The sequence below is a fragment of the Terrapene carolina genome, unplaced genomic scaffold (genome assembly GCF_002925995.2).
Source record: "Terrapene carolina triunguis isolate 2854851 unplaced genomic scaffold, T_m_triunguis-2.0 Scaffold88, whole genome shotgun sequence".
Taxonomy (NCBI): Eukaryota; Metazoa; Chordata; order Testudines; family Emydidae; genus Terrapene; species Terrapene triunguis.
Window position 1 is genome coordinate 10,954,762 of NW_020664439.1, and position 27,627 is coordinate 10,982,388.

General features: G+C 41.2%; 1 protein-coding gene across 1 annotated transcript in view; it reads right to left on the reverse strand.

Annotated features, from left to right (window-relative positions):
* Positions 1 to 27,627, reverse strand: part of SLC25A36 (solute carrier family 25 member 36) — a 61,865-nt gene that overhangs the window by 12,055 nt on the left and 22,183 nt on the right. The window contains exons 2-4 of the mRNA XM_024202868.3: positions 25,572 to 25,742; positions 13,799 to 13,876; positions 9,437 to 9,537 (exon numbers count right to left, since the gene is read on the reverse strand). Coding sequence (XP_024058636.2) covers positions 9,437 to 9,537; positions 13,799 to 13,876; positions 25,572 to 25,742 — 350 coding nt within the window. The remainder of the gene's footprint in view (positions 1 to 9,436; positions 9,538 to 13,798; positions 13,877 to 25,571; positions 25,743 to 27,627) is intronic.

Consider the following 27,627-nt stretch of genomic DNA (forward strand, 5'->3'; position numbering starts at 1 on the left):
GATCATTCAAATACCTCCAAAGATATAGCTGCAGTGCTGTGCCAAAGTTGTAGAAAACTAATAAACACAATTTAATCTCTCACTTACAAGTCAATGTGTTTAAACAAACTCCTTCAATGCCCTCCCAATTAAATATCTTCAGATTAACTTGCATTTTGAAAGTTACTAGTGCATACACCTAAAATGTAGATCATAAGAGTACTTTTATGAGGATAATTTGATTTTCTGTTTAACTAAACAAGCGCAAGTGCCTTGGGGTTGCTGTATGCACAGTACTTTAAACCTGTGCAGGAAGTGTAAAATGTTATCAAAACAGAATGGTAGTATTTTACACCCAGTTTGCACATCTGTAAATAACTACACAATATAGAAGGAAATGGAGAATTAGACCCAGTTAGCTTTAGTGATGGGTCAGAATGGCCCTAAAAGGGCACGGTGTAAAATATCTGTAAAAAGAAAATCCCCTTAGAAACAACTCTTATTACAAGAGTATGTGCCTCTTATACCAATTTTACACAAGTGCAACTTCACCGATTTCACTGGAGTTACTCCTCATGCTAATGTAAGAAGTGGAGGGTAACCAATCCCTTTATATATTCTTAAATTTCTATAACACTATTTATTATCACTAACAGTTTTTGCTTATTCACTACCTTAAATCATAATCCTTCCACAAGAACATCACAATGGGTTGTGGTTGAAAGGAATTCATTTTTAAGCCAAAGATTTTGATTTAAGATGGAGAAATAAGAGCAGGAACATGTGAACTTTCAGGAAAAAGAGATCTCTTTTCCAGAAAAATACTTTCAGTTAAAAGGAACACTAAACAGTAAAACACAGGGCCAAATTCTGCTCTTAGTTATACCACCGTAATCTGAAGTATAGGCACTAAAAATAGGAGATTTACATGAATGTGTAGGGCCCTACCAAATTCACGGTTCAGGTCAGTCAATTTCACGGCTACAAGGTCTTAAAATTCAGTTTACATCTGAAATTTCATGGTGTTGTAATCGTGGGGGTCCTGATTCAAAAGGGGATCGTGGGGGGGGGGTGTCCCAAAGCTGTTGTAGGGGGGTTGCAGGATTGCCATACTCATATCAGAGTTTCCTGTAACTGGAGGAGGCTCCTGAAGGTGGAGGTAGGTCTCATCTACCCAGTGCTGCTGGGAGTGCCCCACCCAGGGGCTCCTAGCTGCCAGTCAGGGCCAGTGGTGGATTAACGTATGGGCCCATGGGGCCCTGGACAATTGGAAAAATGGGTGCCACAGCCCTGGCAGGGGCTGAAGCCCCAAGCTCGGGCAGCCCGGAGCCCGGGCAGGAGCCATGAGGGGCAGCAGCCCTGAGTCCAGGCACCTTGAACCCCATCTGGAGCCACCAGGGGTTGGGTGGGGGGCAGGAAAACCTGGAGCTCGGACAGGAGCTGCGGAGGGTGAAAGCCCCAAGTCCCAGCTGGAACCGTGGGGAATGGCAGCCCCCAGCCCAGGTCCCTGAGCCTGGGCAGGAACCTCAGTCATTACACCCCCAGCAGGAGCCACAGTGTTGGGGGGCAGCAGCTCCAAGCCCAGGCACCCATAGCCCGGGCAGGAGTCTGGGGGGGCTGGCAGCTCCCAGTCCAGGTCCTGAGCCTGGGCAGGAGCCGCAGCCACTACACCCCCAGCTCCAGCAGAAGCCATAGGCGGCAGGAGCAGCCTGAGCACCCAGAGCCCCAGCAGGAGCCACACAGGGGGCGGGGGAGAGAGGGGGAGGAGCATGGAGGCGGTAGCAGGTGGAAGCCCTAGCGCTAGGATGCCCTGAGCCATAGCAGGAAACACAGGGAGTGACAGCCCCAAACCCGGGCATCCCAAGCTCCAGCAAGAGCCGCGGGACGGTGGGGAGGCAGCAGCCTGGAGCCCAGCTCTGGGGCTGCTGCAGCGCACAAGTGTATCACCCTCACTTCTACGCTGCCTGTGGAGGAGAGTCTGATCTCCCCCCATAACAGCCATGCAGGGGAAGGACAAGTCCTGTCCCTCCCCAGCCTGGCTGATTTTGGGGAGATCAGATTTCATGGGAAGGGCTTATTTCATGGTCCATGACTGTTTTTCATGGTCGTGAAATTGGTATGGCCCTACTAATGTGAGAGCAGATTCTGGTCCAGTGACTCAGATTTATAAACTTTCACTTACACACTAAATTTTAAAATCGGACAGCAAGACAAAAAGGTATTTCACTTGCCCCTCGTATTTATTTATTTTCCTATTTAATTAAATGCTTCTATAATAAAAAGGATATGCCTGTGTTACCACTAGATTGTATTTGTAATAATTATTTACTCCTCCAAGACTCCTCCTGTCCTAGTGACCCAAGACGATCAATCTCACTGGGTTCAGGTAAAGCTCTTGGTCCCAGACCCATATGGAGGAGGTAGTGGAGATGGAGGTGCAATATCTGAGTAGGAGGGGCTGGAGTCACTGTCCCTCCCCCTAGGGCAGAAGCAGGCATGGCCCTTGTTAGTCATTTGGAAAAGATGCAGTTTAACTCCACCCACTGCTGACCTCTGTCCATTGTCAATACATGCAGGCTGAGATGAGACATAGCTAGGTCCCATCCTGTCTAGAAATGCCCATTTTAAGCTGTTCTGTGAAATGTTCTTTGTTGTATTTAACTTATGGGCTTTCCTATATTCATCACCACAGTATTAGAGCACCTCAAATAATTAATTAACTTAGCCTTACAACAGCCCTGTGCAGTAAGGAAGCATTATTCCTATTTTAAAGACTGGGAAATTGAGGTACAGAGAGGTTTAAGGCCCAGCCTTGCAATCAGTGTCCAATAATTGTGGGCGTCCAATTTGAGGCCTGATTTTCACAAGGTACTGAGGGTAGGGGGTACTTCTGAAAAATCAGACCCTGTGGGCCTCAAGTAAAGCACCCAAAAATGGAAGCATTCAAAATTATTGGACACTTGATAATACACGCCTAAATAATTTGTCTTATGTAACAAAGGAAGCCTGTGGCAGAGCTTCTGTTAAGAACAAGACAGCTACAACTCCCCCTCTGTGCCAGAGTAAGGTAGGTGAGCATGTTGTGTGTGGCTCCCTAGGCCTAGTGTCCTCCATTCTCTCATGTGGCTTTTACTCTCAAAATGTAAACAGTATCAAATGTTAGAGTATCAAAGTTTTAACTGAGTAATTCATAAGTTAGCAACAAGTGAATGTTGTCGCTTGATAAAATATCCTGTATTTTAGTTTTACGTGAGTTTTGTAAGAGAATACTAAATGGACAGATCAGAGGTGCTGATCAACATAACACTCTTACATTTTGTTGCCTGCTGTCTAGTGCCTTTTGCAAATTATATCTGAATTTCAGATTGAAACAATTATTTAAGTTTATCTCTGGAGCCAAACAATTGACCAAGAACTAAAAACAGGTAAGATCCCAGGTATTCCTATTCTGCATCATCTTTGAAAGTTTGGCTTTATTCATAAGACAATTGCAATTGACACAGATGCACGTGAATATGTAATGCTGGATTAAAAATCCAAAGTAGTAAAATAAAACAAACCAACCAACCAACCAAAAAAGAAAGAGTATCAAAGACATCCTCCTCTTTTACCATTATGGCAACATAGGATATCAGCTGCAGCATTTTAAATGCAGCTATGAAATACTTTGAAAAATCAAATGTCCTGGCTATAGTCAACAAGGGACCTTTAATTAGCCAACATGGCTAAGTAAATCACAGCTATCAGTGAAAGGTATTTTCCACCTTTCCCTGAACTGCACTGAAAAAAAATTAACTCTACTCCAGAGTTAAAGAGAAGTAATGTTTTCGCACAGTGCACATAAATTGGAATTCAGATAACAAAAGTGCATTCCCCTTATTTTGTGTATTTAATAGATATTACAAACCCAAAGTGTGGTTCTTACACTAGAGGCTGCAAGAGACGCTCAGTTCAGTACTCACGAGGTTTAAGTTAGTCCATATTTCTGCAGGAAGTGACCTGCGGATGGGGAGCATGAGATGACACGATCTCACTCTTTTCACGGGAGAAATGTACAGTAAATGCCTAAAATAGACACAGGCTTTTCTGTATCATAACAACAAGCAGTGACCTCATCAGACACATGTGTACAAATTGAATCCCATTGGAAGGATTTGTGAATTAGTTACTGTGAGATCTAACTTTTTCAGGTTAAAAGTTTAGGGGAAAAAAAAGAAAAAAAAAAATCAGAACAGGCCACAGATATTAAAATATTTTTGTAAAATGCACTGAGTACTGAAATTTCTGCCATTTGCAGCAGTTCAAATTTACAGCTTGTAAATACTTACCTATAATCACATACTTAAAAAAACCAAAACAAACAAAAAAATTCAGTTAAAAAATGCTAACCTTGTCACATCGAGCTGAGAAAACATAGTTAGATGTCTTTCGACATCAGGGCCAGGCTTCGTATTGCCAGAAGTCACTGACATCAATGGGTTAATGACCTACAAATATATTTATTTATTTGCTATTCATTCAGCAATACTCTGTCCATACTGATTAGTTTAAATCACAAAACCAAAATGTTTCCCTACTGTAGTCAATTAATATCCAATTGGGCACAAAAATTTATTACAAACTGCATTTTGCTCCTGCATTCCAGGCTCAAACAAGGTTTACTGACTCTGTTCCTCAACCGTACCAAGATTTGCAATTGTACTCCATTTAAAACTAACTTGTGGATCATTTTTAAAATAAAAAAATGCAAAACAGATAGACCGACAGACAAAATCCAAGGAGGATTCTAGCCTCAGTTACATCAACAGGGTTGCACAAGTGTAACCGAGAGCAGAATTTATATGGTGTGCTAAATCCTTAGGTACAACCTTGGAACAGAGAAGGAACTAACAAACATCTTTACAGACACAAAAATATCCTTATTTTGTTTCCATTAAGGAATGTTTTCTATACGGTCACAGTCTAAGTATGAAAAAAAACAAAAAAAAAAACCCATCATGATCCACTGGACTGGAAAGAATGCAGTACAGTTGTATGTTATAAAAATCTTTGTTCATAGAGAAGTGTAATATTTTAGGAATGAAAGTGATGTGAACTGTTTGTTGGAAGCCTGTATACAGTAACAAGGAGGATCTCCCTGAAAGCCTAAACATGTGTCGATTTCCACTTGTATACCATTTCCATTACTAATAGAGGCCAGTAGCACAATTTATCTGCCACAGAATAAAAGTGACTGCTGTTGATTTCAGTGAGTTACTTGTATCTTGTAAAGGGAGAGTCAGGCCTAGGAATCATAAGCCTTAAGTTATATTGAACATTTTCTTAAAGAGTGAAGAAGGTACCTTAACTTCTTCTTGCTCCTAAAATATCATGTACAGAGGACAATTCTTCCACTCCTTGTTTAAACTTTTAGGATCAAATTCTAACCTCAGCTACCTGCACACAACTTTATTTGAAATCACTGGAACATAAACACATGCTTAAATGCTTTGCCAAATCAAGGCTCTAGGCCCCGGTCAGACAAAGGGCTTCACAGAAATCATCATAAGTCCCATGATTAAAAGATATAGGTACTTATCAAATTGTGTACTGCACAGTATACTGTTAAGCAATGAATAAAGTTCTTTTCTTGAGCTACAACTAGAGGTTATATTCAAGGAAAATTAAAGACAAGTGTCTTGAATTCTCCTTAAAGGAGGAGATCTATGCCAAACCATTGTCTTATTATTTATTATTAATCATTATTATCTATGACAAATCAATGGATACATCATCATTTCAGAAGACAAGCTGCATGGTACAAAAGCAGCATATGGTCTTTAAATTTTAGAAGCTTTTTGTACAAAAAAGTACCACCTGAACAGAAAAAGTGTAGTACAGTAACTCCTCACTTAAAGTCGTCCCGGTTAACGTTGTTTCGTTGCTGATCAATTAGAGAACATGCTCGTTTAAAGTTGCGCAATGCTCCCTTATAAAGTTGTTTGGCAGCCGCCTGCTTTATCCACTGCTTGCAGAAAGAGCAGCCCATTGGAGCTAGCTGGTGGGGGCTTGGAACCAGGGTGGACAGGCAGCCACACTATCAGCTCCCTGCTCCCCTAAGTTCCCTGTGGGGCAGCTGCCCAGCAATTGATAGCTCAGCTGTTCTTCCCCGCACTGCTGTGTGCTGCTCCTGTCCTCTGCCTTGGAGCTGCTCCCAGGAGCCTCCTGCTTGCTGTGCAGAAGGGGAGGGGTGGGGCAGAGGAAGAGCTGCTAATGTCAGGGTGTCCCCCTCCCTCCGCTCCTGTATCCCCATCTCCTGTACCTTATCTCCACTGCAGGGGGTGGGGGAAAGGGGACACTACAGGGCTCAGGACAGAGGGAGCTTGCTGGCAGTAGATGCTTTCTCAATTTGCTAATCTACTTAAAAAGGCAATGTACTTAGAGTGGGGTCAGCGTACTTAAAGGGGCAACACGTGTGTGTGTGTGTCTCTCTCTCTCTCACACACACACACTCTCACTCACAGGGGGTGTGTCTCTGTCTCTCTCTGCCATGCTGTCTTCCTCCCTCCCCCCTCCATTCCTGCTACCTTATAGAGAGTGTGAGGCTGCATTAACAACGTGTTAACCCTTGAGGGCTCAGCCGAGTGCTGGTTCATCATTTAGCAGTAAGGCATTCCCTGGGAAATAGCCCACCCTCTGACTTCCACCTCAACCAAGCCTCACAATCATCATTGCTGTGTACAGTATTAAATTGTTTGTTTAAAACTTATCATGTGTGTGTATATATGTAAAATATAATCTTCTGTCTGGCAAAAAAAAAAAAAATTTCCTTGGAACCTAACCCTTCCATTTACATTAATTCTTATGGGGAAATTGGATTCGCTTAACATCATTTCACTTAAAGTAGCATTTTTCTGGAACATAACAACAACGTTAAGCGAGGAGTTACTGTATGTGAATTTGCTTAATTCAGTTTACTACTGAAACCAATGACAGCTACAAAAATATATATCTAAGTTGATCAATTTTACTATTTGGTGGAACAAGTAATTTCTCTGATTATCATATCATTTAAGTAAGAAAACAATCATAACAAGTTTTTAATACGAGACAATTTCAAGAGGCTAACAAATTAGTACTTAGAGAGGTTTACAATTCTGTCCCTAGGATTTACTGCATTCTTAATTTTCAAGTTACTTTGCATTGTACGGCAATACAAATCTTGCAGGCAAAATTGTTAATAGCTGATTTTAGTGCATTTTCTCAAAGACATTATTAGAATTACAAAATGACAAGGTTAGCATTTTTCTAGAAGCTATGTTAAATTTTAACTATGGCCCTTTATAGTAGTTATCAGACTAATGCCTAATGTACTAAGAATCAAGAGATTATTCAGATTTAGCACAGAACTTTGTTTTACATGGCTTCTAGAGAATTTCTAGAGCATACTGAACTAGGCTATTTCAAGAAAGAAAGAAAATTTGCTACCTTCAGTGTGAATCTGCATGGGGCATTCAGTTTCACCAACCATGGGGTTTAGGTGCATAACTGCAAAGCTAAATGTTAATGCTCATCAGTACTGCATGAGTACTCTGATACAATAACGTCAAGAAAACAGCCACAGAAATGGGAGAAAAAGTGTTCTCAGTAATTAAACTGGTGTACAATATGCACCTCCAAATGTAACCACAAAGAGGCAGATGGCTACTAAGGCTCAAGGATGTTCATCCAGCACCCAATAATCATGAAGGCAAATCACAGTATCAGCCTTTGGGGTAGGAAACAAAGTCAATGAACAGATACAAAACTAACTGATAAACCCAGAATCAGTATCTGCATGCGGATTGGGAAAATTGCTACTGTATATATTTACAGAGGTTCTTTTCATCAGGAAGCAATGAGTACAAGAACATCCAAAGATAAGGGATATTCAGAACCTACATTTATTTGCAGGATTGCATACATTATATATGTGGTCTTCAATTAAAAAGAAAAAAAAGATTGCTAATCCAGTTTCATGTCTTCAGCTCCTTGTCAAGAGAAAAATAACATTTCTTTAAAATTCTGAAGAAAAAAGAACACAGGTAATCGAAAAAGCTTTAACATAAGCAGGGTCTCTGAAGCAGTTAATTGACTGGGATGAATTGTAATTAAGTTAAGTTTTCTTTGTTCTCTCTTCCTCTTCAATCCTTCTCACCCATAAAACCCACAGCCATGTGATGCAGAGATACTTTATTACCTCCAGGAAGGCATTAGTTCCATGCCTTTTCTATTTTTAAAAAACCTCAAACTACTGGCCTTAGGGGGCACCTCATTCTATCATGGAAAGATTAAACTTCACTACTATTTATCTCTCTTGGATTTCTCTGTGGCACCCATCACTGTATTACATAAGCACAGATCTAATGCCACTTTGGTCTCCCACCTAGATTCTGAATTCTATGTGCCACAGTCAATTATCTGCTTTAGGACATTCCAGGGTTTTCCACATTGATCCACTGGTCTATTAACTACACATTTGATATTCTTAAAGCCCAAAACATAGACAAGCAGTATCATATATTGATTACATAATTTGGTGTGAGTTAGCCAATTTCATTTCTGTTATGCGTAAGCGGCCAAAGTTCAGCCCTAAAATATGCATAGAATAAATAGTATTTTTAAAATATTTTTTTTTTCCATGAGCAGCAGGTATGGTCTGGCAGGTGATATTTGTGCTTCCCCAACACAATTTTGCCAACCTGACTTTTCATACCCCTGGTTTACCTCCCCCAAATAGAGATTACGAACCAAGTATCATTGAGTGGCAGCTCTGTTGCGCTGGTGGAAATACTTTAGGGACTACATTTAAATGACGGAACCATTTCATTCTGGATCTATCCAAGTCTGATTCTATAGTTTCAGAGGTGCTAGGCCAATATATTAATGTACTCTGCAAACTAATTTCTAATCCCTCTTCCAAGCCACAATCTAGATTACTTAACACTAAAGAAAACTTGAAATATTTTAGCATTTGAACATGGGACAGATGTACACTTTACCAAGACCTATTAGCATATTTCAGAGAAGCCAAAACATGTAGCATATAAAAAAAGTTGTAACAAAAAAATCAAGGGAAGGGGGAAAGAATACATTTTTGTCTCCATAATTTTACAGTAATGTAGACAACATTGTTTCTAGTTTGCTAAGCAAAAATAATTACTAAATGCATGCCAGTTTTCCTAGAGAACTTGTTCACGCATACACAGTTACAAACACCCATTAACATAAAGGGCAAGTTTTATGCATTCGTTCTCAAGCTGGCTTCCCTATTTAACATTCGGGGGGAGAAGGAGAAAGAAGCACCTACACGGATATCTAGCTACTACATCCAGAATCATTCAGGCACTTCTTATTTTTACAATTTCACATTCATCACAGCCTCTCAATCATTAGCAAGCCTCTAGAATAAAGAGGGCAAAAAGTTACAGATCCTTACCTGCCACTCCAGCTGAAGTCATGTGTACCTGGGTAGAGTCTGGCTCAAAAATACTGTTCAACTTTTCCTTGCAATTTGAGTAAGCAGCAAAGTATATTGCTCTAAAATTAGAATAAGATTCAAGTTATATTATTGTATCTTATGCTCAGATGTACCTACAAGTAGTGCTAATGCATGAGAGACACTGGCTTCATTATACTACTGTACTGCAAGCAGATGTTAGCTAATCACTAAAATATACTTGCTATACAAAAAGCTGTTCAAACCATAATTCTGCAAAGCAGTTGGAATATTTAGGAATGATGAAACAGAATTAAGAAAAAAATTAAAGGAATGGGGTCAATTTACAATCTTCATATCTCATTACCTCTGTAATGCATCCAATCCCCATGGACCTCAAAGAGAGAGGAGGTGTGTGCGCATAAGAGGAGATTGTGAACCTGGAGTACTAACGTCTCTGGGTCATGCTGAGTGGCAATGCTTTGCTTAATTTGCAGATGGAGTTGTTACTGCAGACACCCCTAACAATGCAGTGTCAAGCAGTGCTGTCCCTAAACCCATTTTAATGGCATTACCAAATGACAGAACAAGTAAAACGTTTGTAATTGACATGTAAGATCTGCCTCAGGGTGGCAAGATATAAGTTTATTTCTGGCTTCTGAGTTGCTTTATTAAACACATGAATTTTACATGGTAAACTGGAAATACCACCTTTCCAGCTTCCAGTCTTCTCTCCTTGTTCAGTTTTGTTTTAACATCTCAGAATAAGTGTTTTAACTTTCTAACTGAATACGTGTAAAAGAAATGAAGAGTGGCAACGATTTTTTGTAAATTTGCATCAAATACAAAGTTATATAAAACTGTGTTTATTAGCATCTAAACTAATTTCTTTATCAATTAAAAAGTTACTGTTCGCTTGTTACAACTACAAAACTTATTTTGTAAAAGAATAGAAAACATACATGCTTAGTGACATTTTTAGGTTGGTGATAAGGCTTGTGCATTTTTAAATACATACATAAAATCTACAGGAGTGAAAATATAAACATTAATTTAACCTCATTAGTTATGCAAACATGTTTTTCTTCCCAGAAAAATGATAAAGTGCTTGCTTTATGCTGTGTAATTTTTTTAAATGGGATTTGAACCCAGTTGAGTAATGCTGTATATGTTATGAAACAAGCTTCTTTACAGCTTATTCAAACAAAGAACTGCTGTTAAAGCCACTTACCAAATGCTTAATTGAAACAAACAGTATTTGAACAAAGCTGATGACTGGAAAAAAACATGGATGTGCTAATTTATAAAGCTAAACACATTACCAAGTGGACAATTCTAGCGAGAGCACTGGAAAAAACAAGCGACCGTATTTGAGCCCCTTTTTGAAAAAGAGAACATTGCAAAGTAACCCATGTAACAAAATTAATGTACAGCAGAGATGCATTTAGAATTAATTTTGTGAACACATGAAATAGTTTTATAATAGTTTTCAGGTTGGTGTGTGAAAGTAATTAACACTACAGGCTCCATTACTACCTAACAGAATTTATGGTATATGAGTGGTGTACGTGTTGGGTCTGTACAACAAGGTCAGAGCAAAAATATGCCACTAAAAATTGTGCAGGGAAGGACAGCCCAGGGGTTGGGATGCCAGCCTGGGACTTAGAGACTTGAATTCAATTCTCTACTCTATCACAGACTTCTTGAGTAATGTTGGGCAGGGAGTTGTGTCTCAATTCCTCATCTATAATATTGGTTTATAGCATTTCCCTAAAACACAGTGGTGTTGTGAGGATAATTCCATTAAGGATTGTGAGGTGATCAGCCATTTACTCTACAGTGTGCAATAGCTATGAAGTAGAGATTCCTATTGGGTAGAGCAAAAACTTTTAGGTCCATCTGTGAAGGGAAATTTTTGAAAGTGTGAAAGAATTAAGCTATTCAAACAAAATCTAAGCATTTAATTAAAATTATAAGAACAGAGTACCTTCAAAGAATTGCTAATGTCTCATGAAAACTTGATGAAAAAATTCTATTTAGAAACAACTCTTTCCTGTATGTGTGATATTTTCAAGTTTTAATTTCTCAATTCTTATGAGGGATATTTGCATGAAAACAGAGTCTGTTTCTGCAATGCTGATCTACTCCTGTAGCTGATTAGGACATCGCTCATGACAACGGAAGCCAATTACACTGTCATTCATGACATCAAGTGGAGAAATAAGCAACAGAACAGATTCTGTTCTTGTACAGATACCCAACAACAACAAAATAAAGTAAAAGGAAATAAAGTTAACAGTTCCCATACATCAGTTTGGTAACAGAATGACATCCAAAGCTTTCCCATGAGGCACGAGTGAGTGTTTAGGGACAAGACAACCTCCCCAACATTTTCAGGATGACTTAAGGACTTAAAGAGACTTTCAATCTCCAGTTTGTACAATTCTAATTACAAATCTTCATTCTCCCCTCTTTTGAATTCTTATACAAATTTTAGCAGTTGGTATCTTGAAAACAGCTGGAGCTAAAAACTTATTAGCTAAAAGTTTATACCCGAGCAGATGAAGAGAATTCTGCTCTCAATAATCTTGTCAGAAATTAAATGAGGGCAGTCAAGGTCATAATCAGAATGATGCAATTTTACATTCCAGTATCTCACAACCTGTCTGGATAAGGAATACAAAGACCAGTAAGAGTACTTGCGGGATTAGTAAACCTTTGCAAGCACTGGTGCTGAATTTGTGATCAGAAAAAAAACACATAGTATTCTGCATTAAACAGACTTTTTTCTGCAAGTTTTCAAAATGTTTAAAGTCATTTTAGTAGCTATTAAGCAAAATATACATTAAAAGTGTCCTCTAAAGTTAAACAAATTAAAAAAATCAGAAGAGTAGGAAATGAATTGCTCTTTTAACTTCTTGTTCCAGCAGACTGCATGACAAAGTCCCTAAAAGGATTTTGGGAACTAGTAACTCACAATGGAAGCCAAATTAGCACAGTGTGCTAAGTTTATTCTTGGGGTAAAAGCATGAAGTCACACAAAGGATAAATTTTACCTAACACATTTACAGCAGTATTATGATCCTTAGCTATACTAAATAGTGAATTAGAAAGAATAGCTTATTCATCTGGGATCATTTTGACTTTTGGAAATCTTCCCCTAAAATTTTGGAAAGGATACAGAAAAAGGGGACTCCATAAACTACAGGAGGTTAGCAGACTCAAAAATAGACAGAGGAGATGAGCTGAAGCTAAGAATGAATGGAGTTTAGGAGAAGCATCTTTATGCAAAGGGGAATTAATATGTGGAATGGACTATAAGACAGCACTAGGAAGCTGCAAGTATAAATACATAGGGTACAAATACTGAAAGCAGCCATATGGGTTAACCACACAGCCTACCGTCTATTTTGAAGTGATATTAGGGTCTTTTCCATCCATTAATTATTATTAATAAACATTTTAAAAGAATCTCAGCTTCTGCTTAAGCTTGCTCAAAATATGAGGCTTGAGTGTCTCCAGCAGGTGCAACTGCACAATGCTGTGCCTACCAAGACAGGTACATCAGCAGAAGCATTCACCTCTGAGGAAGGCAAATGTCAGCATCACTACTGCCCTCCCATCAGATTCCAATGGGTAGGGTAGATCTAAGTTCCAACAGGGGCTCAACAGGTTTTGGCTGTGTGCCCTGACACTGCTCCTGCACTGGCAGGTCCCACCAATTCCTTGGTTGCTTTAGCTGGCTCTTGGACCGGGTGAAATGGGGGTTGCAGACAGCTTGCATTACTGTGCCTTTCCCCCAGTGGACTTTCCATTGCAGGAGGCCCAAAACCTGTGTTTCGCTAGCAGATCTCAAGGAGTGAGTCAGGCCCAATGTATTAGGAGTATTTTTTCCCATTGTTCTCTTGAAGAGGACAGGTTAACTGAAGATTTCAAATGTATATTTAGTTACTACCTTACATCATAGGAAATGGTGCCCTTGTTTTTATCTCATCATAATACACACATACATCCCTGCAAACTGGAGGTGAGAATACTGTATACCTCACTGTGTACAAAACTGGACATCAGAAAAGTTCAGAAACGGGCACTATCAAATATTGCTGTGGATACAGAGATGCAGATCTGGAAGTTGCTCGGTAGGGTTTGGAGGTTGCTCTGTAGAGGAGTGGCCTAACCGGTTTCTCTCAAATTTAGAAGTTATACAAAGGGGGGGAAAAAGTGGCCTTACTACTAAATATTTCCACATCAGATGTAACAGTTCACTTGAAGCAAGTCCCCCATGCCTTAAATCTTGACATACACATGTTTAAACACTAGACTAAAATTATTTCACTTATTGAACAGATTATTAGATTTTACCTGGAAGGAGCAACGCCTACCAAATTAGGACCTAGCCCTCTAAACAGAGAACGAGGACCTTCTTTTTGCAAGATCATCCTGGAAAACAAAAAGTGATTTTGAAACATTAAATATACATTAGAAGTGTATAACTGGCCTACATATTAGTGCTATAGTTTAGTTAAATTTAAGCTTTGCTCATCTTTTACGTACAAACTAATTATTCTTTTTAACAATTTAATACTGTAACTGCAAAGAACCAAATTTTCCTAAAATATGCACAAAAAGTGAATTCAATTCTTTATACCATCACTGCGATATTACACACACACTTCTCAGTTTCATGTGTAAAGAACACAGATCATCCTAGAGGTTCAGCAACATATAAATGTTTTCTTCTAGCTATAAAAGGGTCCTTTTAGTAAATGAATCCAAATGTCTACTGTCTATTAGTGCTGGACTATTCACCTTGCTGTAGATTCCTGTGTATCGTTTTCAGAATGTGGGACCAAACATTTAAATTTTATTGTTCTTTTCTCCCACGAACCCCTATCCCCTATCCCCAAATAAAATACTACGCCTGGGGAGGTTCTTGAGAAAAATATACTCTAGAAGAGTTGGACATGGCAATTCCCAACATCCAAAAGGTTCTGATTTTAGCGATAAATTAACTCTAGTTAATATCACCAATCTAACGAAGGCAAAAATCAGATGCAAGCCACTCCCTGCTCCTCAAACAAATGAAAACAAACAACTCACCACAAAACAAACAAGCAAACACCAACATACCATCTTATTTCAACAAAATTTCTTCAATTTTACAAGACACACAACAGCATAGTATGTTTAAACTATACATTTAAAATATATGCTGAAACTTACAGGAAAATACCACATTACATACAAAAATACGAACACCTCCTTCCCTCCAGCATACAACTTAAATTAGTATTTTTAAAAAATGTATGATATGTTTCATTAGCACAACAGGATTTCTAGCAAAATACAAGTCTTCTAAAGTGTGAAAAAAATATTGTTAGTGCTCAAAAGATTCACAGAGCTGTCAGATGTTCAATTGAGTGTTCAGTCTTCAGCCTATTTTTAACTTAACTTTGTGTTTGGAAAATGACAAATACTAATTTTGGGCCTGAGGCTCCCCTACCATAATATGAACAAAGACAGATAGGGCAGATATGTTGGAAAGCATACAGCTCTTCTGCATACCCTATTCCCTTCCCTCAGTCTCCTACCATACTGCAGGGTTAAGGCTCAGCATTTGTGGGGCCAGATTCTTCTTTGATTTGTATATCCTAACTATTCCCAATGAAGTTACTGGGGTGTAAAGCCAGGTTAAATAGGAGCCATTTCGCCTAACATTTGGATCATTCCTGCACAATGCTCAGCATTTTGACACCAACCCAGGAAAGCCTTTTAGCATGTACTAAAGCAGGGGTCGGCAACCTTTCAGAAGTGGTGTGCCGAGTTTTCATTTATTCACTCTAATTTAAGGTTTCGTGTGCCGGTAATACGTTTTAACGTTTTTAGGTCTCTTTCTATAAGTCTATAATATATAACTAAACTATTGTTGTATGTAAAGTAAATAAGGTTTTTAAAATGTTTAAGAAGCTTCATTTAAAATTAAATTAAAATGCAGCGCCCCTGGACAGGTGGCCAGGACCCGGGCAGTGTGAGTGCCACTGAAAATCAGCTTGTGTGCTTCCTTCGGCACACGTGCCATAGGTTGCCTACCCCTGTACTAAACTTTAATCACATGGGTAATCACAATGACTGCAATGGGACTATTCAGGTTTAAAGTTAACCAGAGGCATAAGAGTTTTATTAGATTGGGAACAAGGCATTCAGCATCTTGCAGGATTGAGCCCATTATCAACATGGCTCTGGGAATAGTGTTGGTGGAGGGAGACCACCACACTTTTTTGCGGGACTTGCAAAGGAATGGACAAAAAATACTGAGCAATAAAGTAATACTTTAAATTAATTAATGTCAATATATAAGAATTTTGAATACTTGTCCCATAGGGTTGTGACTTTTAAGGCAGGCCAAACGACACAGGGTGTATGGCAGCACAGGATTTGTTCTGATCTCTTGACACGGTAATATAGCTCTGAACTGCCACATTGTTGACCATACCAAAACTATTTAAGCCTAAACCTTGATGCTAATTTCAGGGCTTGCTTTAAAAAAGCAGGGAAGATGCAAGTATAACCTCAGAGCCACTGCAATCCCCCCTGGAGGTTCACATTTTAAAATATTTTTTTTAACTGCCAACTCGATGTTGCAATATAGGACATCAAGCTTATCAGTTTAGATATGCCGTTCAATATAGACAACACTTTTCAGGCACATTTCCTGTTCAAAACTGACATCCAGGTTAACAACAAGAGAATTAGTCAATTCTGCAAACTCAACTGTTGCGTAAAATGCCCCTGTCTGGAAAGGTTTCAAAAGATTAGTTGAATGTGCATGGTTAGACTAAGTACAATGCTCAAGTGGATTTCAAATGTATTCTGAATACCAACATTTGAAAACAGTCAAATTCTGAGCAAGTGTGTCCACTCCATCACACTCTTCTGGTTAGGGTGACCAGATGTCCCGATTTTATGGGGACCGTCCCAATACTTAGGGCTTTGTCTTATATAGGTGCCTATTACCCGCCACCCCCTTTCCCAATTTTTCACCCTTGCTATCTAATCACCCAACTTCTGCTGCAGAACAGAACCCAAAATTTAGATAAAAAGTTTATAAAAATAAGCATCTGTGTTCCATAAAGTTATAATGGCATTATATAATCACAATACCTCTTGGTTATGAGGTATATGAGCATTCCTAGATGTTTGACAACATTTCAGCTTCATGCCCAAAACAGTTAGTACTCTTGTGGAAATTCTGCACCAAAAAATTTAAATTTCTGTGCCAAAAAAATAAAAATTATGCACACAGTATTTTAAAATTCTGCAAATCCAGGCAAATTAGGTGTGGGTGGGCAGGCTCAGCCCAGTACGATCCAAGTGTGGAGGGGCTTAGTGTGGGGGGATCCAGGTGTGGTGTGAGAGGTTCCTGTGTAGGCTATTTCAGTGCGGGTGGCTCGTTGGGGGGTCTGGGTGCACAAGTGCTCATTGAGGGGGTTGAAGGTGCAGGGACAATGGGTCTCTGCAGGGGAGCCAGGTGAGAGTGGTTGGGGCTTGAGGGGGGTCTGGTGTGGGGAGATGGGGTTCAGCAGGGGGGATATGGGTGTGGGGGCTCAGTGGGGGGGTCTGGGTGTGGGGTCATGGGGACTGGCAAGGAGTCTGGGGGGCTCAGTGGAGGGGTCTGGGTGCTAGGGGAGTAGGACTTGATGGGGTGGGGGTCCAGGTGCAGCTGGTTGAGGCTCAGTGGGGTGTGGGTCTGGGTGTGCAAGATTCATCCGGGGATCCAGGTGTAGGGGGATAGGGTTTGTCAGGGTGACTGTTCAATGGGCCTCTTAACGGGGAGACCCCAGCTGCTGCCGAGGGGACACTGCATGCTGGGTTCCTGCTTCCCCCCGCGATTCCCGTCTCCTTTTCTTCCCCATCTCATTCCCCTCTCCCACTGCCTCATGCCCCATCCCCCTCCCCTCACTCCCACATTCCCCTCCCCTTGCCCCATTTCACCCCCCTCTTCCTTCCCCACTGCCTCTTCCCCACACTTCCTCCTCCTCCCCCACTCCCTTCCTAGCCCCACCATGGGCACTCACTGTTGCACAGAAAACAGGAAGGCTCCCAGCATCCAGAAGCGGAACATGACTGACACTAGGACCCAGGAGGCAGCGTTCAGCTGCAGAGTCAGCAGAGCCCAGACACAGCCTCCTTCAGCTAGGCATCTGTGCACTTGCAGAAATGAAGGGGGGCAGGGAGAGTGGCAGGTAACCCCGTGTGCCTCGCCTGTTAGGAGGGGCAATTGCGCTTTCCTGATGTTTTCTGCAGGGAAACATAGGCATTCTGCCGGGGTAGGGGTGGGGGTGTGTGTGTTCCACAGAATTTCCCCAGGAGTAGGTTAGATGTGATTTCACAATCTCTTAAGTGCTCAACTGAAATGACTGGAGTGCTAGCCACTTTCCAAAAATACTTTGCAAACCACTACAACAACATATACTTAAACAAATTTGCCATGTTAAAAGAATTTCCAAACACATTGAAGGATTTATTCCAAGTTTCTATTCCTACAAGCTGATCTTCATGGACCAACACTTGTGGTCATGCAAAGTCCCCCTGAAGTGGCTCTGCACACATTCATCAGTAAAGGACAGATGGCAGGATTTTAGCCTACAGCATGATTGGCCTCACTTGCTGAAAGATAGAGTCACAAGGAGTTAACCAGTTATTTAAAATCAATACATAAGCTATTTTATTTTAATCTCATCTGTGAGATGAGGCCATGTTCTCCCGCCCCTCCCCACCCTAGGTTCTAATAGGAAGCCCCATCCTTGCTGATGAGATAACCTGGAACCTCAGGGAGAGGAGGCACATATGCATTGGCCTCTATGGCTGCCTCTTACAGCAGCAGCAGCCTGGGAAGATCTGTAGAGTGTCAGGCAGGGGTGTAGATATAAGATTAGTTTGTACATGATTCTGATTAATTTTTTCACAACACAAGGTCAGCCATGCTAGTTGCATTTAAAGGACATCATGAATTTGAGAAAAACATACTTCTGTCTGAATAGGTTATAGCCGCTAAAAGAAAAAGACTACACACATTTCTCTCCTTTTTTAGTTTGTTTACTTCATGCATTTGAGCAAGTCATGGTTTTGCCTGTATACTCAGGGCCAGGTTCTGCAATCTCATCTGTACAGACAGACCCTTACTCCTGTAGAGAGTCCCACTGAAGCCAATGGGGCACTGCACAGGTGCAGGGGGTCTGCCCAAAGAGCAAAATGCAGAATCAGGGCCTTCGTCATTCCTCTGCATAAGGGACCCTTATAAATATTAACAAGAAATCCACTATAAACTGGCAACAGGATTATTTAAAAAAAAATCCCACCACATAGCATGTTGGTAGGCAGAATAGTTTAGTGGATATAGCATAAGATGGGGAATCAGGAGAGCTGGGTTCAATGACTTCCGTCAACTTGCTCTGTAACCTTGGGGAAGTCACTTTACCTCTCTGTGCCTGTATTCCCTTCCTATCCTTTATCCATTTAAAACTGTCAGCTCTGTAGGACAGGAACTGCCTCACTGTGTGTGTAGATACTACTTGAATACAAATCAAGAACAGCATACTATTTTAAAAGGATGTCCCATCAGAAACTGAATTTTTTTTTTTGGTTAATTTTAAAAAATTAATAAAGTTGACAATATCTCTTTAAATTTCCACTCAGTAGTGCTTCTGTGGCTTTTACTCAGGCTTTCATCTGAGGAGAGCAACAATAGGATCTCTGGAGAGCTATCCTGGGAGTCTAAATTCAATTACTTATATATACACATATACACACACCCAGTGGGAAAAGGTTGCATTTGGACAAACAATAACTAAAGCTAGATTCAAATTGCTCGTCATCCATTGATAAAAATCAGCTTAAAATATTTTGGTAAAAAGCAAATTTTACAGAGCTACATCAGGGATGACCTTTAAGGAATATTGTCAACTTAACTCACATTTCTTTCTGAAAATTTTAACTACCCACTACAGTTATTTGTAACCCTAAGATAATAATCATTGAAATGGGGGGAAGGAAATATTTCATTATTATTTGTTGTTTAACTTATGCAATTGACATCACATTGTATCTAGTCAGTTTTACTGTTTCCTTGAACACAGTTTGTCAGTTTTCCGCATTGTTTGTGGGGGCTTTTCACATAGCAATCGGGGAGAGAAAAAAACCCAAAAACAACAAACAAACAAACAAACAAACAAACAAACAAACAAACAAACAAACAAACAAACAAACTAACAACAACTTAAAATTGGAAGACAAAAGGTAAAAGTGGCAAGGATACTCAGGGACAGTTATAATAACTTAAACTACTTGTAACCCAATTTAAAAAAAATGAATTAGATTTCAAGTTGACTGTATCTCTTAACATCCAGCCAGATGAGGTTTACAAAAGCAGAGTGAACAATCCCACAAAATATGAGTTACTAGCAAAACTAAAGCTAAAGGCAAAGTTTCAATATTTATAGTACTTTCAAATTTTAGCAGAGACCTTGAGTAACTGTGGCACTATGGGCTCATTATGTAAGGCAGCGGTTCTCAACCTGTGGCCCACGGACCATTCTAAGGGGTGTGTGCAAAAGACAGACTGAACACTGATGGAAGAATTCAACTATATATACAGATAACAGATTTCCAACATGGTCCACACCTCCAATTAAAATTTTTTAAGAAAAAAAAAAAAAAAAAAAAAAAAAAATAAGGTTGAGAACAACTGCTGTAAAGTACAGAAGACAATGAACATTGAGGGTGCACAGAACTTCTTGACATCACAACCTATGCATCTGCTACTCCTGAGGGCATTCTGTGCCAAAAAATTAAAAATTCTGCACACAATATTTTAAAATTCTGCAAAATTTGTCAAATAAATGTGGAGGCTCCAGCATGGCATTGGGAAGCACAGGCCACTGGCTGCACAGAGGTGGGAGATCACTGTGCACCTCCCACCCCGCCCCCCAGGACACAGAGTCAGCAGTGAGCTGCACCAAACCCTGACACAGTGCAAGGACAGGGCCTGCCTCAGAAACGCTCCAGGGCCCTGCCCCTCTGTGCTAGGTGCACCAGGTATGGGCAGGCAGGCTCAGCAAGGCAGGATCCAAGTGTGGAGGGGCTTAGTGTTGGGGGTGTCCAGATGTGGATTGAGAGGGTTCTGGGTGGGGGTTCTGGGTGCACAGGGGCTTGTTGGGAGGTTCTGGGTGCAATGGTAATGTTACTTTGCAGGGGGGTCCAGATGAAGGTGATTGGGGCTCAGTGGGGGGGGATAGAGCTCAGCAGGGGGTCTGGGTGTGGGGGCCACAGTGGGGGGATCCAGATGTTGGGGGAGTGGGGCTCAGTGGCATGGAGATCCAGGTGCAGGTGGTTGGGGCTCGGTAGGGTGGGGTCTGGGTGGCTCATTGTGGTGGTCCAGATGCAGGGGGAGTGGGGCTCGTCGGGGGGTTCTGAGTGTGGGAGGAGGGAGTGAGGCTAGGCAGGAGGGTCTGGGTTTGAGGAGGTCTGGATGCATGGGGGTTGGGCAGATGGGGCAGCAGCTCCTTGTACAATGATCCCTCCCCCTGCAGCTGAGGAGCGATGGGTGCAAGAAGCATGCGGGAGGGAGGGGGAAGGAGTTTGAAGAGCTTCCTACAGCTGGGGAAGAAATCTGGAAGTGGGTCTGACATGGCCCCAGATGCCATGCAGGGGAAGAGGAAGTCCTGTCCTCCCCAGCCCAGCTGGGACTAGCAGCTGAGCCCGGGGCAGAGTTGAAGTCACCAGCTGGGTCTTCCCCAGTCCAGCCCCCTTCCCCACAGTGATTTACCTCTGTGCTGGCTGCCCTGGGCACCTGAAACATATTGCTGGGGAGGGTCGCATGACTGCTCTTGTGGATTTCCTTTTTCTGCGGGGAAGCAAAGAAATCTGCAGGGGACATAAATTCTGCACATGCGCAGTGGTGAAGAATTCCCCCAAGAGTAATCTGCATCTGATGTCACTTAACTCACAAGTAACTGTATTGAGCAACTGCGTTACACCAGTTTTTTTCCCCACAGGTGTCAGATAATAATCAGACTTTATGTCTGCCAGACATAGCATGCTAGCAGAACAGAAGACAGAAATCAACCCCTAAAACTAGAAGGAAATTTTAAATAAAAGAAAAGTAACCACATGTTAAATATTTTAATGTCTGAAGACTTCTGACAACACATAAACAAGCTCCAGTATACACTGGTGCTTTCTTGGGGCAATCAGGCTCAAGAACAAACATACCTAGGTTTATTAAATATATGAAATCACAAATGAGGCTCCAAGTTCACTAGTTGTGTGTGTCAGGCACAAAAAGAAACTAAGTATGCTAAATTGAATTGATATATCTATAAAATGTAACCCAAATTATTCCAGTACTGATTGCACTTTAAGGTACCCTTTAAAAATCTGCTATTATCCATTTTAACTTTGGCAACAATTTTTACATTTTATTCCATATAGATCAGGATAAGTTCCAACATGTTCTAAAGCAGGGGTTCTCAACCTTTTTCTTTCTGAGCCCCCTTCCCTAAACGTGCTATAAAAACTCCACGGATCAGCTGTGCCATGACAACTGATTTTCTGTGTATAAAAGCCAGGGCTGGCATTAAGGGGTACAAGCAGGGCAATTGCCCGGGGCCCCTTGCCACAGGGGGAACTGTGAAGCTAAGATGCTCAGGCTTTGGCTTCAGCCCGAGGTGGCGGGCCTCAGGGCCCCAGGCTTCAGCCCCATAAGGTGGGGCTTTGGCTTTCTGCCCTGGCCCCCAGCGATTCTAACACTGGCCCTGCTTGGAGGATCCCTTGAAACCTGCTTGGACCTTTGGTTGAGAACCACTGTTCTAAAGAGAAGCAAGCTCATGTAAAGCACATAAGAACTACTGCATTAACTTAATTGCTGACAGCAAACAAAAGAGGAGGCTAACTCTTTGAACGACAATGTGAAAAAAATTGCATTGCTAATAGCTATGCAATTGATAGTCAAAAAGTAGTTTGCCTATGATACGGTTTGTCACATCCACAAAACTCATTGGGAGCAATGGGTTATGGACATGTAGAATCTATCAGCTGTATACGTGCAGATACTAAACTATTTAAAAGTACACGTTAGACATGGAGGTTCTTTTGAAAATTGAGCTGAGTAGTTTGTAAATATTGTCATATTGCTTGACAGAGTGAACTCAATTAAATTTAACCATATTCTTAGCTTGGCTATGTATATATTTTATATAATTCCTTCTACTGATGGATGCTCTAGGATTGACATCTCAGACTCACGAGACTTCAGATGTACTAAATTGTCAGAAACGGGTTTGTTGAAATATCTCAGAGGTACAAGACAGGAACAATCTTTTGTGGGTCTCCCACTTAACACTCCTTTGCCCACCTTCTCAAGGTGCTAAGAGAAAAGACTACAGCACTAGAGCTCTGCACAAGCCTAATTTTAAAGCCCAAGCTGGACCCAACACTGACCTGAGCACAACCAACCCGTACCTGATCCAAGAGTGTCGAGACATTTTCAGACCAACCCAAACTCAATAGCCTTCCCCCGAACCTGCACGACCTTGGGGCTCAGCCTGCTGGGGCCTTCCCGCTCCCCACACCTTAAGGCCGCAATCTGTCTCCAAACACCTCCTGCCTGGGGGGTTGGCATAGTGGCAGCTGTGTGCTTTGCTCCTGGCTGCCACTGACACGTCACTGCACCGTGTGCGCGCTACGGAGTGAGAGGCACTCACTCCACAGCACATCTAAAGCACAATGAGCAAGTGGCAGCTGGCAGGAGTGGGGCATGCAGCTGCCACTATGGCGAGCCCACAGGCAAGAGCAGATGATCAGAGATGACCTGACCCAACCCAATCACAATACTGATAGTCGGATACCATTGGGTTCAGGTCAGGTTGCAAGGCTTTACAGAGGACAGCAGTTCATCGCTTCCCAGTCCCAGAATTGTTCTATGCAACTTATGAACATTAGCGTCAATTACAACTTTTCCATGGAATTATCCTTAAATTGAGACTCTGCCACATAACCCACCTAAGAAGCTGAAAGCTCTAGATTTTACTCCTGGAGGAATTCTGCACCACTGTGCAATGAAGAATTTTGCAGAATTCTGTGTGTGCAGAATTTCCTTTCCCGCACAGAAACGGGCTGCAGTGCTGCTGGCCACCACTAGGGCCACTGGACCCAGCAGAGCCCAGCTCACACATAGAAGACACTGCAGGTGGGATGGGAAGGGAGCTAGAGCATTCCTGGAAGCTGTAGTTCCCAGCACACACTGAGAGAAGGAGATGGCGGTGCGCAGGAAACTCCATGCAAGCCTGGGACCAAGCATCTGGCTGTTTCTCCCTCTGGATCCCTGGGCATGAGTATCTGGGCTCTGGGGGGGGCGGGTCCCATAGCTGGGCTCGGAGGGAGAGGGGGTGCAGGTATCTGGGCAAAGGGGGACCCCACGGCTGAGCTCTGGGGGAAGAGTGGTGTGTGGGTGTACTGGCTGGGGGGGCACCGTAGCTGGGCTTGGGGGGGTGGGGAGGGCAGGGAGAAAGGGAGCAGAGAAACAGGAACTGGGTTGTCGTGTTTTTTTTAACTCTCTACTTCTGGGGGAATTTGTGTGTATTGTTAAAGACATACTTGCTGACAGATATTTTGAAATAAATTACCAAAATAAACTGAAAACTGGTTTGATTACATATAGTGTTATTTTGACAAATAAGATTTGCACAATTTAGCAGAATTTTAAAATATTGTGTGCCGAATTTTTAATTTTTTGGCACAGAATGTCCCCAGGAGTAAGATTTAGATGCAGCCTATCTGTTACTAGCCTAGGACATGAAGGGTGAAATTCTGGCCTCACTGAAGTCAGTGGCAAGACTCCCACGGTCTTCAATGAAGCTAGAGTTTCACCTGTAATGTGTAGACCAACAATCAGGGAAGGAACATCATTCATTTATAAAATAATTAACAACTGGACAGTATCAGAGGCCCAGTCTATCAAACTGGAACATTGCTATTATCCATCCAATAGCAGCAGCACCACCACTTGATGCTAGAGCCTAGTCTGCTGCCCGAGAGGTTAGATTCAGAGTTTGGGTCCTATGTTGTTTCACCCTATTTGTTCATTCAGAACTTGGGCTTTCTTGCTAAAAGAGTGGAACCTTCCGGGTATGATCCCTTTCAGGTACATATATCCATCTTTTGATAAACTGATTTGTAGGCAGGAATACAAAATTACTGCTATTCTGAAATTTAAAGTAATAAATTTAAGGCACATCCTTGACACAAATGCCACCCATTCCCTACCAAATTTGAAGTTCTTGCTCCACAACGTGAGGTCGCTAGAAAAGTTCACCAGATTTTTTTTTAACGTGTGCAAAACAACATATTTTTCCCAGCCTGAGACAGACACCCAAGTGTGGAAAATTTCAGCACAAGTAGTTAAAATTTTGCAAAGTTGTAAGCAAGTGAAAACAGGATCATAGAAAGGGAAGTGTCAGGCAACCTCAATAATATATAACAGAAAGTGTTGGGAAATTGAATAGCAGCTTTCCAGATCTTGATAGAAGCAGGGTAGAGATTCTTCAGCTGCTCTCTAACCACCATGAAGTTTTTGGTTATCAGAGATAAGCAGAGGAGAAAGGACAAGGGATAACCATGTTTCCAAGTCATGTTGTATTAGGGTCCTGGACTCCTCCCTAGGTCAGAAGCTCTTTGGCTATCAAAGTCATCTGAAAAATTACATGGAAACAGGGGTTCTGACTGGCTAGCGAGGTCATTGAAAACATTCTTGTGCGAACATAATGTCATGAAAATAAAATGCATATTTAGGAGCATTCTGTATATTTGGCATTCCTTAGGTATAAGAATCAGCTCTTCTGGGGCTGAAGTTCCAGTCTGATCTTATTCTCTCACAGCGTGACCAAATGTTACATGGAGCGGAGACTGTAGCCTGACTACATTGTAAAGAACTTACATTCAAAAACCTCAATGCACAAATCAACTGTTTTAGATGGCAAAAAGTTAGGGGTTGTCTGACATTATCTCTAAAGAAAAAACAATAATACCCCATGAAAATTAAAAAGGATCAGAAGAACAGGAACATGCAGATAATACTCACTTCAAACAATGGAGAGGTCCAGGAGATACTCTAGTTACTCGATTGACACTAGCACCATTCACAGTGCTGAGATGAACTTCAGAGATGTAGAGAGTAACAGAGGAGGACTGCAGCCGTGTTTTCACAACTTCTAGTGGACATGTCAGAATTGCACCAACAGTACCCCCACATCTGCAAAAAGAAATAAGATTCTAAGCCTTGAAGGAACTAGAAAGGTCATTACATTAGCTAAACAGAAGATGGCTCAGGATCATGGTGATGGAGAAGCTAACAATGATCTGAATTCATGATAGTAGTGTAGTTATTACTACATGCCCTTGAACTAGTGACACCAGTTAATCAACTTCTCTTTGTTAATCCCACAACTAAGACTGAAAATTTTAACTGCCAAAACAAATAACTCAGATTGGTGCAAAAGTGCACTACCTTTAGTGCATGCAGTTCAACTCGGCTCTGGAAGATGTCTAAAATGTTTAGCTTCTTATGGTTGAAATTTAACCTTCTCTTCCTAATTTTTGGTGAATTCTTGATCAAAACAAAGCTGTTACCATTCCCAATGTGAAAAACTGGAGTGTGTATATGAGGATATGTACACAATACATTAGCACTATACACAGATAATTGGAGGGGAGGTAAAGAAAGTAGTAAGGCAAAATGTTAAGAGCTATGTTATTCCAGATTATTTCAAAACTCCGCTTTAAATTTTGGCAATGGTAGCAGGAAAAGCAATAGTCTTCTGACAATTTACTGGCTCACTTCTTCAAGGCAAGGAAGTAGATTTACTGTTCAGAGAACAGACCACAATGGACCTGAATCTGGAAAACTGAAAGTCTTCTTATCTGGTTAGAAATGGAAAGAAACATGGTCTTTTCAAGTTTCACTGTACAGTCCTGCCAATCAGCTTTGAGAAGTGGTGCACCACTCCTCCTCCTCCCTTCCACAGCACAACAGAGCCAAGTAAATGACATTTTGGCAGTTTTGTAAAGGAGTCATCCTAGTGTGTGGTGCTAATAATTGCTTTAACTAATATCTACATACCCATCTGCTCACTGCACACAAAAAAAACCTCTCAGGGAAAATAAGTAAAAATAGAAAGTCCATGAATCATGATAAGGGCATGAAGAACACCAATGTTTCTACTTGCAGCTACACTTGTGGAACTCCCACTGAATTCAATAGAAGTGGTGCTTGCTTATTGAAGACAGAACTGGGGGCATTGTTTGGAATTTAAACAGTTTCAGAATAAGATTCTAACCATCAAATATTGTGTGTTGAAAGACTAGGAAAGTCTCAAAACTGGTAATTTTTATTGTTTAAAAATTCTGCTGATTTAACAGCTCTTTTCATCTACCTGCTAATATTACCATATAGTGTTCCACTTAATGATTAGGGGTGAAAACCTGTCCCCATTGAGTTCAATAGGGCCAGGATTTCACGTTAGGAGTTAAAACTTTTCTGTACTAGACAGTGATTCTAAAAAAAATAATGTAATGCTCATGAAAGGTGCCAGAACCCAGAAGAACGAAATCCACTCTATCCAAAGAACAGATAACAGTGAGAGTTTCTTCACCCACCACTATGCCGCAGTACTGACATACTTCCCACCCAAACGTAGTTTAGCTTCTGTATGAATCCTCAATCCTTTCCTGTTGCACAGGCGGCCACAAAATTCATGCCAACTAGGATTATGGTTTGTGTATTGCATCCCACTAGACTCAATTCACAAACAGCTATACAGGGAATAATAAAAGTTTGGTCATCTTCACCCATACTATATTTAAATGAGTGACCCAGAAGTATCTCATTACCAATCCCCAGAGCCAATCAGTCTCTTCTCCAACTTCAAGATTACTCTAAAGTGAATTCACTTCCAAGTTTTAAATAGAAGCACATTTTTCTTGATCATGTCTATTCTCAGCACCCTGAGTCACTACACTGTCACTAAGGGATTAGGAGTCAACATACTAACAAAGAGTGTCTGTGTATTAAATACTACATAGATTCCAAAATTGGAGTTCAAATAATATAGTGATGGGGCCACATAAGCACTTTCATG